This window comes from Uranotaenia lowii, chromosome 2 (genome assembly GCF_029784155.1).
Source record: "Uranotaenia lowii strain MFRU-FL chromosome 2, ASM2978415v1, whole genome shotgun sequence".
Taxonomy (NCBI): Eukaryota; Metazoa; Arthropoda; class Insecta; order Diptera; family Culicidae; genus Uranotaenia; species Uranotaenia lowii.
This window is the reverse complement of record NC_073692.1, coordinates 272370996-272381896: the sequence shown is the minus strand read 5'-3', so window position 1 is coordinate 272381896 and position 10901 is coordinate 272370996. Positions and strand designations below refer to the sequence as shown.

Genomic DNA, 10901 nt, shown 5'->3' with positions numbered 1-10901 from the left:
GCACGTTTGAATTCAGCCCAAGGTATCGGCGTGTATGCGCTGATTTCCCGCCACTTTTGCTCTATTATTTCGAACACATTCTGTACTGGTACGTTCGTGTAAAGCGACACGACGTCCAGTGAGTAGATAATACAACCTTCGGGTACCTGAACATTCGTGATTTCCGACGAAAAATCGAAGCTACTGCGTACATGACGTTCGTTTTTGCCAACGACGTTTTGTAGCACGTTGGCTAGAAATTGAGCCATACGGTACGTAGCTGACCCTACTGTTGACACTACTGGTCGGAGCGGACGATCTTCGACCAGTAGTGTCAACAGTAGGGTCAGCTACGTACCGTATGGCTCAATTTCTAGCCAACGTGCTACAAAACGTCGTTGGCAAAAACGAACGTCATGTACGCAGTAGCTTCGATTTTTCGTCGGAAATCACGAATGTTCAGGTACCCGAAGGTTGTATTATCTACTCACTGGACGTCGTGTCGCTTTACACGAACGTACCAGTACAGAATGTGTTCGAAATAATAGAGCAAAAGTGGCGGGAAATCAGCGCATACACGCCGATACCTTGGGCTGAATTCAAACGTGCGCTAACCACAATCCTCGGGGCGTCGTTTTTTCAGTACGGCGGTAGAATCTTTGAGCAGACTTTTGGCACACCGATGGGCTCCCCTTTATCCCCTGTAGTAGCGTCTCTCTTAATGGAACAACTCGAAGAAAAAGCTATCCAGAACCTACGAGATAAAGGCATCACCCTCGTGATGTACAAACGGTATGTTGATGACTGTTTGATTATAGGCAATGAAAGTGAAATAGACTACGTACTGGCCGAATTCAACAACCAATGCCCTAGCATAAAATTCACTTTAGAGAAAGAAACTGAAAACTCATTACGTTTCTTAGATCTTAAACTTTCCAGGTGTCAGGGAAAAGTTGAGAAAAACTGGTACACAAAACAGGAAAATGGGAGATATTTAGACTATTTTTCAGAAAGTCCATATGTTCATAAAAAGAACACAGCAATTGCGCTGATTGATCGAGCTTTAAAACTCAGCGACGTGGAAAAACGTGAAATGAGTATCAATAAAGTGAAAAGAATACTGCACCAAAATAACTACCCGGATGAATTCGTTAAAAATGTTTTAAAAAAGAGGGTAGATGCCATTTACAATTCACTCAGCAATCAAACCGTGGAAAAAGAAGGAAAGTACGTCTCACTTACTTACATTCCAGGTTTGAGCGAAAAGGTCAGCAGACTACTTAGAAAACATGACCTGATTGTGTCTTCGAGACCAATTAACAAAATCAAAACTTGCCTATTTACCAAAACTAAAGACCAAATACCAAAATTCAAACAAACAAATGTGGTTTACTCAATCCCATGTGAATGCGGCAAAGAATACTGTGGCCAAACATCACAAACTCTGGAGAAACGGATTAAAAACCATAAAACAAGCCTCAAACAAATCGCCAGAGCCACAGGTCTAACACAACATGCCCTAGAACAAAATCACAAATTTAACTTCGAGAGAGCATATATTTTAGAAAGAGTAAATGAAGAAGGGAAAAGGAAAACAGCTGAAACATTACACATAAAACTTAAGAAAGGAAATGCAGTAAACATCAAACAAGATTCCATTGAAATTTCAAAAATATATAGCTCAATTATAAAAAAACTTAGAGAGACGCCTCAATTCAAAACGAAAGCGACTAATTCAAACACGACGACCTCAAACACGAGGATTCCAGCTGACATCACGACGACGCCGACACCGACGCCGAGAATGCTGGACGCCAGCTGTTAGAAGCGGTTAAAGTTTTGGATTCAAATTAAATCAGACAGCCGTAACGGAAGCACGCGGCGATACAATTTGTAAGTGCAGAAAAGTGAAGTAATTTTAAGACAAATTGTGAAAATTAAGTGTGTTACTTTAAAATTTTGTATATTTTTTACCTGAATACAGTTTTTCTGAAGATGGCTGAAATTGTCCAGTAGGCCGAAACGTAAAGAAATTGTTATTATTTGGCTCAACAATCACCGAAAAATATCAACTTAAAAAGATAACAACAGTCATTCTTGGATGTTGATGAGCATGAAAATAACATTGCTTAGTCACTTGTTGCTAAACCTTTGATTGACTCGTTGAATGTGACTGTACTGTACTGTACTTCGTAGCCAGCAGAATAGATATCTTATTCAAACCTAAAACAAACATAAACTTGAGTAAGATTGTTAAAAAAGAATAATGCAATACCTCTGAGCAAACGATGAATTGATTGTTTACAATCGGACTTGAAACGCCAAATTGTCAGAGGTGACCATGATTCATTTCTAAAATTGTAAATTATTGGTAGGCAATGTCGCCAACAGATGGCAATGCCGTAGTTTTTGCGAAGAATTGATCGGAATTTCTTCAGAGTGTCCTGTCTGTTTGTCTGTGCTGGTACCGTTGATACTGTACTCGAAGCAGACATTGGACTGACGGCGACTAAAAGTTATGGACTTGCATTTTTTATGTTCAACTGCATCCCATTTTTCAATGTGCGATATGAACTGTAAAACCTACAAACAATATACCAAAAAATTGTTTTGCAAACGTTGTGACGTCACACTGAAATGGGCCATATATAGATTTTATAAGTGTATTACTAGCTTGGTAAACAGTGTAGGCATATGGGAATTATAGGTTCCCGCTAAATTTGATTCTTGAACATCGCATTTTTTCCAATCAATCACTAGGGAACTATGTAAAACATTGATTTACGTCTTGAGTTAAAAGCAGATAACGAAGAAGTTTTTAATAACTTGTTCATTGTTCAACTTTTTCATGTCTTACGTCACCAGGCTAAACAAGCGAAGTGAAACACCTCGCATTGGGAAAAATTTGGCCCAAGTCTTACTTTCGTTCGCGTTACATCGAACTGTCGTTATTAATTTTTAATGCTGTTGATTTCCTCGCCACACTGGAACTATATCCTTGAACGAAACCACCCCAGCCGTGTTAAAAGCATCATCGCTGCTGCTTCTGTTAAACTTTGCCATGTACAACACGACTCAGACTTCACAGATCAACACCTTACTTACTGTAACTTGTAGGGCCAAAGGGGTGGGTGGATGAATGAATGGATGGGTGTTATTTGCACCTTTTTTTGCTATGGGGGAAAAGTTTTTCCCAAAAGCTTTTGGCACTGAGCTTTGAAGGGTGCTCCGGGGAGAAAGAGAGAGATAACATGTACTCCCATTAGCACCCTGTCATCGCTTTTCTTCATCAAAAAGGGATATGCGTTCATTTGCTTCCAACTTCTAGCTTATAAAATAAACTTGGAGATGTGTACCATTCAAACAAAACATGAAAGGAAACGAGGGTTTGGATAAAATGTCTTTTGGGAATGGCAAAATCTTTTTTTAGAAGTTAAACCGATACTGATTGGAGTTTATAAAAATAGGATAAACATATACTTCCAAGACTGTTTGACAATATTTATTGTAGACTGCTAAGCTTCGAATGAAATTTTTTATGTTGATAACTTCAAGAAAAATTCGCATGAGAATACATCTTTTCTAATAGAAATAATGCATTTTCTCGTATAAAAATCTCAGGATTTCGACTAACAATCACAGAATAGCTTATACTTGGTATCAATTTTGGGAACAATAACCAGACAAGCCCATTAAATGGTTTTCTAAAACTGTCATTAAACTTCTTAAAATTTCACGTTTATAAAATGAAGATTCGTAAGAACAAGTCGATATTTGATGGTAATTTTCAAGTGCATGGCTAAGGAAAGGGTTCATGGAAACCATTACCTACTTATTATAAGATATGTATGTTGTATGTATGTTGGTTATCAACCTTGGGTGCATGGATTCACCGCATTTTGTTTCGAACCATTGCCCTTTATTCTTTTCTTCACTTCCACTGGCTTCCAATATTCCCTTTCTCAAAAAAAAAAAAAATCTTATATCCCCATTAACGCCCCACCTCTCTTCTAATATCTGGTGTTTAAGTAGAGGTTCCAAAAACGCTTTTAATTTAACGGTGTCCCGTCCAACATCATATTACAGTACATATTTTTTCTGTTTTTCAAAAGATGAAAAAAATAGAGTCACTTAAACAGCAACAATACAAATTTAGGCGGTATCTCTATAATTAGCTTAGGGAACTACGGAGCGACGTCATACAAAGTATTAACCAAAACTGTTTTTCAATGTTTTTTTTGCATTTTTGATAAAAAACTTCATTAGTTTAACGATTAAATCCCACTTAAATACTAAATAAATTTCAGAATTTCATAAGTGTAACTGGCATTCAACAGCGATTTTAACACACTTCTGGATCAAAACACAGTACGAAAAAACGGTTCACAGTTTTGGCTCCAGCTGCAGTAGTGATGAACCAATTTCGATAATTACTATGATTTTGGAATCGTCTTATTTGTTGCTCACCAAGTATGCAAACTTGAGATGTCATCGTTAAATTTTGAAATAAATACAAAATGGAGCGATAATAATGCAGGCACTCAGTGAGCATCTCAAAGAGATGAATTTTTAGGAAAAGATGACGAAAAATTGAGGTTTTGTATAGAATAAGCTGCTTTCAAATGTTGCGCAAAGTCAATTCAGTAGAGTTGGGCCAAAAATCGAATATACGAATATGGTTTGGAACTGGATTGAAGTAAACACACCAAAAGATTACAAATGTTAGAAGTTTATTGTCCAAAAGTTTGAAAAGAATCGGTCAAATAGGTAAATTTTAAAAGCGTTTTTTGTGTGATGCAATTTGATTATGGGTCGCTAGATTGAGTCGATAAAGGATTATTTTTAGTTTCTCAAACCCTGGAGTCAAAAAACTTCGTTTTGGTGTACAACTAATCAATGTTTTTTGCAGAATTTGCAAGTAATCTGTGAATTCCTTCCGACCATGTGACATAATCCGACCACGCATCAAATTAGGATAATGCAACATATTCGATCTTTCAACATGATCCGGCTTTGTGACGTAATCGAACCATGCTACATAATTTCACCATGCAACATAATCCGACCATGCAACATATCCAACCACGTGGCAAATTCGAGCCATTTAACATAATCCGACCATGCAACATAATCCGACCTTACAACATAATCCAACCCCGTGACAATTTCGAGCCATTTAACATAATCCACCAATGCACCATAATCTGATCACGTGACACAATAGGGCCATTCAACATAATTCTACAATGCAACATAATCCAACCATGTGACATAATCGTAACATGCAACATGATCAATCCATGTGACTTGAATTGACCATACAACATAATTCAATCATGTGACATAATCGGACCATGCAGCATAATCCGACCATGCTACATAATCGATCCATGTGACTTGAACTGACCATGCAACATAATCCGACTATGTGAAATAATCGAAATGCAGCATAATGTGACGATCTATCGACTAATAGACCCTTCGCCACTGGGGCCCACCGCCACTGAAGCCCTTCGCCACTGGTCACCTCCTCCGCTGCTGGGCGTCATCGCTGCCTCTGCAACTGGTCTATGCTTCTCCACTGAACTACTGCAAATCAATATCTGAGTTGGATTACAACTGGTGGGGTCCAAACAGAGAATAGAACTGACATGGCCGTAGGAACGGGGGGGTCATGATGGTCATGATGGTCCAGAAATGCCAAGTGAATTTTTTTTACTAAACATAAAATTAGAAATTTCTAAAATTTTATGAACTACTAAAAAAATAGTTAAAAAGTTTATTTATTTATTTATTATTATTAATTCGTCGAACAATTGTGTTTAAATGATTAACTACACGATCACAAATAATGAAACAATCGTGATTGATGTAACCGACGAACAAAACGACTTGAAGGCTCTCCGAACTTGATAAGTGCTCAACATCCTGGAATATGCGCATCATTGCGCTGATTGGTTCATTGTAACCGTAGGATGTCGTATGAGTTCAACTCGACAACAGCGAATGAGATCGTGACATTCTCGACGGAGCCCTAAAGCTGATCATCCTAAGCAGGTTTGGTGATTGTACTTCTCCGTTCAAAATTTCAGCGACAAATATGGCCTGTTGGGTTTTTCGACGACGTTCGAGAGAATCTAGTCCTAAAAGCTGGCACCGATGAGGATAATGGGGTAGATCTTCGGGATGATTCCACGGCAGATGACGTAAGGCGGATCTGAAAAATCGCTTTTGCACTCGTTCGATTCGTAATATCCAGCTTAGCTGGTATGGGGCCCAGACGATTGAAGTGTGCTCAAGATTAGATCGGACAAGTGCACAGTACAGTGACTTCAAGCAATACGGATCTGTAAATTCTCGCGCTGTTTTCAAGATGAAGCCGAGCTGTTTATTGGCTTTATTGATGACCGCAGAACGTTGATTGTTGAAGGTAAGCTGATCATCCAGGATAACACCAAGATTATTAACTTCGAATACTCTATTTATGTGCTCATTGCCGATGTAGTAGTCATGTAGAACAGGCGATTTTTTTCGGTGAAAAGTTATGACTGAATGACTGTCTGTTATGACTGTCTCAAAAGTCACTAACAGATAATTTGTTACGTCTACACCATTCATCAAAGTTGTCTAACAACGATTGAAGGTATTCACAATCCGCGGCGCATTCTATTGTAATGAACGAATTTTAAGATCGTCTGCATATGCAATTTTTTTCCATTATCTAAGCTAGCAATAAAGTCGTTGAAAGAAAAGCAAACAACAAAGGTCTCAAATTGCTGCCTTGAGGGACGCCGGATCGGTTTGTAAACGGAAAAGAGATGCTATCATCAATCTTAATCCTTATGCACCTGTCAGTTAAAAATGACTTCAGCCAATGAATCATATTGTTGTGGACACCAAGTTTAGCAAGCTTTGCAAATAGAATTCGATGATCAATCGCGTCAAATGCGGCTTTAATGTCGGTATAAACAGCATCAACGTGCTTCTTATTCTCTAGTTGATTCAAACAGAAAGACGTGTATTCTAAAAGGTTCGTACATACCGATCTTCCAGGCATAAACCCATGTTGTTCCGATGAAATGTACAGCGAAGAAGCTACTAGTAAGGCTTGGCTAACTATAATTTCGAACAGTTTTGACCCTGCAGACAAGCTTGTTATTCCACGGTATTGTTTCACGTTACGACGTTTGCCAGTTTTAAAAATCGGAAACATTAACGAAGTTTTCCACAGCTCTGGAAATTTCCGTTGTTGGAAAGATCGATTGCTTCGATACATCGACAATAAATAACTAAAGGGATTCCGTCAGGTCCTGGGGCAAAGGAGCTTTTTAGTTTTTTAGCAGCAACTTCGATGACTTCTTGATTGACTTCAAAGGTATTGAAGTCTATGGCATCGATAGGAACATGGCGAATGGCATCGATGCACTCGCGTTCTGAGGAGGTCTTGTCCGAGAAAACTGACCGGAAATACTCAGCAAACAAATCGCAACACGTTTTTGGGGAGTTAGCCTCAGTCTCATGGAAGAACACTGACGAAGGAATTGCGTTGGATTTCCGTTTGAGTTAACAAACTTCCAAAAACGTCGAGGATTACTGCGCAGACCGGATTGTAAACGCATCACATGGAGTTTGTAGAGAGAGGTATTGAGTCGTCGATATGCTGTGCTAGCTGTTCTAAACTGTGCTTGACAGCCTTCTGTCCGATTCTTGCGAAGTCTACGCAAGCAACCATTTCTTTCACGTCGTAGTTGTCGGAGTGAAGGTGTGCTCCAAGCAGGCGATACAGGTGGCTTGAATCTAGGAACATGCACATTCAACCAGTTTCTGATTAAGCTACAAAACGTTTCAGTCATGTTGTCAATCGATGAGGCATTTAAAACTGCATTCCAATCAATGCCTCTCAGATAGTGCGAAAGAAGCGCAAAATTTGTCTTCCGAAAATATAGAGGTCTTTGTTCAACCTATCGACTGATTCGGTAAAACTTCTTTGGCGGTTGAAGAAACAGGTAAATCGAAAACAATGGGAGGGTGAGGCAAATCAATCGGTACTAATATTTCAGGTGCGCTACTAACAACAATCTTCTCCTCACTCGGGCTGAAAACAAGATCCAATGTTCTTCCAGTGTGATTCCTGACTGCATTAAACTGAGAAAGATTTAATGAGTTTGTGCCATCGATCAAGCAAGCAGCAGCAGCACTAAGAGGTGTCACGTTCAACAGTTCAGCTCCGATGTCGCATTTTTTCCACATCAAACGAGGCTGGTAATAGTCGCCACAAACCAGTACGGATTAATCACAAGAAGCCTTTGCGCACAATTCACGAATAGAGGCTACGTGGGACTCAACAATAAGGTATCTTTTTCCATTTATTGTGGCAGCAACACAAACTTGTTCCAGCTCATTACCATCTTCCGTGTCGACAAAACTGCTGGCGTGCCACTGTTTTACTGCGATAAGGACACCATCAAAGCATTTTTTGACACTGTTTCGAGCACTACGATCACAGCGAAAAACAGCGTATTCATTTCCAAAAATCTGGGCCGAATCGAAGGAGTCAGTCAGGCCGGTTTCAGTCAGAATGACGACGTAATAACTGCAATCATTCGTTACCAGATACAACTCTTCGGTTTTGGTGCGTAAGCCACGGACGTTTTGGTAGTAGCTTCATAATTTGAACGGCTCGATGAAACAACTCTGGATGATTGGTCTGGCACACTCTGGGCGGAACTAGAAAGCAGAGATGCGTGACTAGGCGATATGGTCCAAAAATGACGAATACTTGCCGTTGCATGGCAATTGGAAGTCTCCCCCTGAGCCACCTGACCGAGAAACGGGACTACTTAATTCAGGAACAGTCGGTCGTTGGTGGCCAGAGTAGAGAACTTCCGAATTGACATGATTGGCGCGTCCCGGTGTCCAGTTAGATGTCGATGAAACATTACTGCTGGCCGAGATATCGTGAATTGAACGCTGCAGCACTACGTAATGAGTTGCCTGTGCATCGCTAGAAGGCAGAGATGGGTGAATAGACCAAGAGTTCGAAAAAAACAGATACTTGCCATGACATGGCAATTGGAAGCCTCTCCCTGGACCACCAGACCGAAAAACGGACGGATTTTTACAGGAACAGACGGCTGTTGGTGGCCAGAGTAGAGAACTTCCCAATTGGCATAATTGGTGCGTCCCGATGTCCAGTTAAAACATGAAGAAATAGATCCGTTAGTCAGCTCATCGTCGATAGTTTCGTCAGCACATATGAATGGGTTAGGGGGTAGGGGGGGCAATGAGTCCCGCAACTCGTCGGCAGATGGGGGTCCGTGTATATACCTGGCTAGCTGGCAACTGATTGAACATTCTTATTATATAGTCAGTTTGTAGCAGTATGGATAAAATCAAATAATTTGTATTTTTTTTTACTTGAACATCCCTGTGACGATAGAATGAACACCTAGCTGAAAATAGCCATCCCTGCAAAAGCCGATAATCATTCTATTTATAGAACTAATGAACCAAGAGCATAGCCGAGTAGGAGAGAAATATTTTGGAGAGTAAACAAAACTCTCGACGCACCCCATCGAGAGCGTGACGTCACGGAAAAACTCTTTTTCTTCGTAAGCGGATCTGGGTGTTTTAAAGGGATTTGGCGAAACTTTGCTAGAGATATCGCCACCAGCTGATGCATGTCCGGGCGTTGACCCCACCAGATGATAGGTCTTATGGTTGTATTGGTAAGAATCGGGAATTAGAATCTACACCCGAGATCGGATATCAATATCTCGGGTTGATTACCAGAAAAACATATGAAAAAGAAGAGAGTTTTTCGTGAACATTCGTAATCGTTCGCTAACGATTACGAAGTTCCGGTCAGGAAATTAGATGACTGTTCTGATCTGAGGGCTGATGCAAGTACTCGATCACTTTTCCTTGGGCTGTGGAGTAGGCTGGACTGCTAGTATTTTTTTTATTTCGGGTCCGCATTGGTACCACAAGGTACTTAGTAAAAAAAACGTGGGTTTTAATTTTTTTTATAAAAATGTCTTTTTTAAAACCTTCCCAAAATAGAGTGCGATTAAGAGTGTCCTAAGTGCGAGCAATACCGTTGGAGCAATACCAGAACACGGTAATTTTTAATGGTTTTTTAGTGCGTTTTTCCCTGTAACTAATGTTTGAAACGGATCAGGTACGAAGCCCACGCGAGCCTACAAACATCATCACCACCTGGTCCAAGGAAATCCACTGCGGGTCGACGCATACCGTTACAGCCGAAGCCACACATCACGGCAGCGACGCAGTTTTCCCGACACCACCCGGCGACGACCATACCAGCATCGACAGCAGCAGAAACGACGGTCTGGGGATCAACCGAAAGCTAATTGAGGTTTGATTGCCCAGCAACGTGAGTACTCAAAACCATTTCTATATCATGCGCATGATCGGAATCCCATATTGATTCCCTTTTTGAAGTCGATCACCCATATGAGCAAATAGCTCACTCGGCTACGTCCCCAGCTGAGGACCTAGAGGGTCCAGGCTCAATTCCCCTTACTATATATTTTTTTATACATAAAATCCATGGTCCACCGATGAGGTTGGAATAACCTCCGGTGGTGTTGTAAAGAAAAACGCACCGTTTCCTGGTTAAGTAAAAGGAAACAAGAAAAGCACTCTCAACGTTACCGACAAATACCCCATCCGGGGAAACTTTGGGAAGAATTAATATGCCTAGGCAGCTAGTGATGAGTAGGAGAAATCTCTGATGAGAATTAGTATGTAGAGGAATGTAGAAGCCAAAACCACCCACCTAAATGTAAAATACACTCCTTACTAATCCTACAAACACCAACCACCACCATCAGAAAATGTAAATAAATTAGTTGATGCAACAAACGTTTTTTGAGACCAAATAAAAGATGTTTTTAATG

The 10901-nt window shown here is 40.3% G+C and overlaps 1 protein-coding gene across 1 annotated transcript; it reads left to right on the top strand.

The window, feature by feature from the left end:
- The first annotated feature begins 340 nt into the window (after positions 1-340).
- On the top strand, positions 341-10356 carry LOC129742653 (uncharacterized). The gene is made up of 4 exons (XM_055734581.1): positions 341-820; positions 6072-6185; positions 10042-10099; positions 10160-10356. Exons 1-4 carry the CDS (start codon positions 341-343, stop codon positions 10354-10356), a joined length of 849 nt encoding a protein of 282 aa, XP_055590556.1.
- The last annotated feature ends 545 nt before the right edge of the window (positions 10357-10901 follow it).

Bases quoted from the DNA above. Each gene is read 5' to 3' on its own strand.
- LOC129742653 (XM_055734581.1), top strand. From the start codon at position 341: ATGGCTCAATTTCTAGCCAACGTGCTACAAAACGTCGTTGGCAAAAAC. The intron at 821-6,071 runs GTACTGGCCGAA...TCAAAATTTCAG, and splicing joins ATGAAAGTGAAATAGACTAC to CGACAAATATGGCCTGTTGG. The intron at 6,186-10,041 runs GTAAGGCGGATC...TTCCCAAAATAG, and splicing joins ATGATTCCACGGCAGATGAC to AGTGCGATTAAGAGTGTCCT.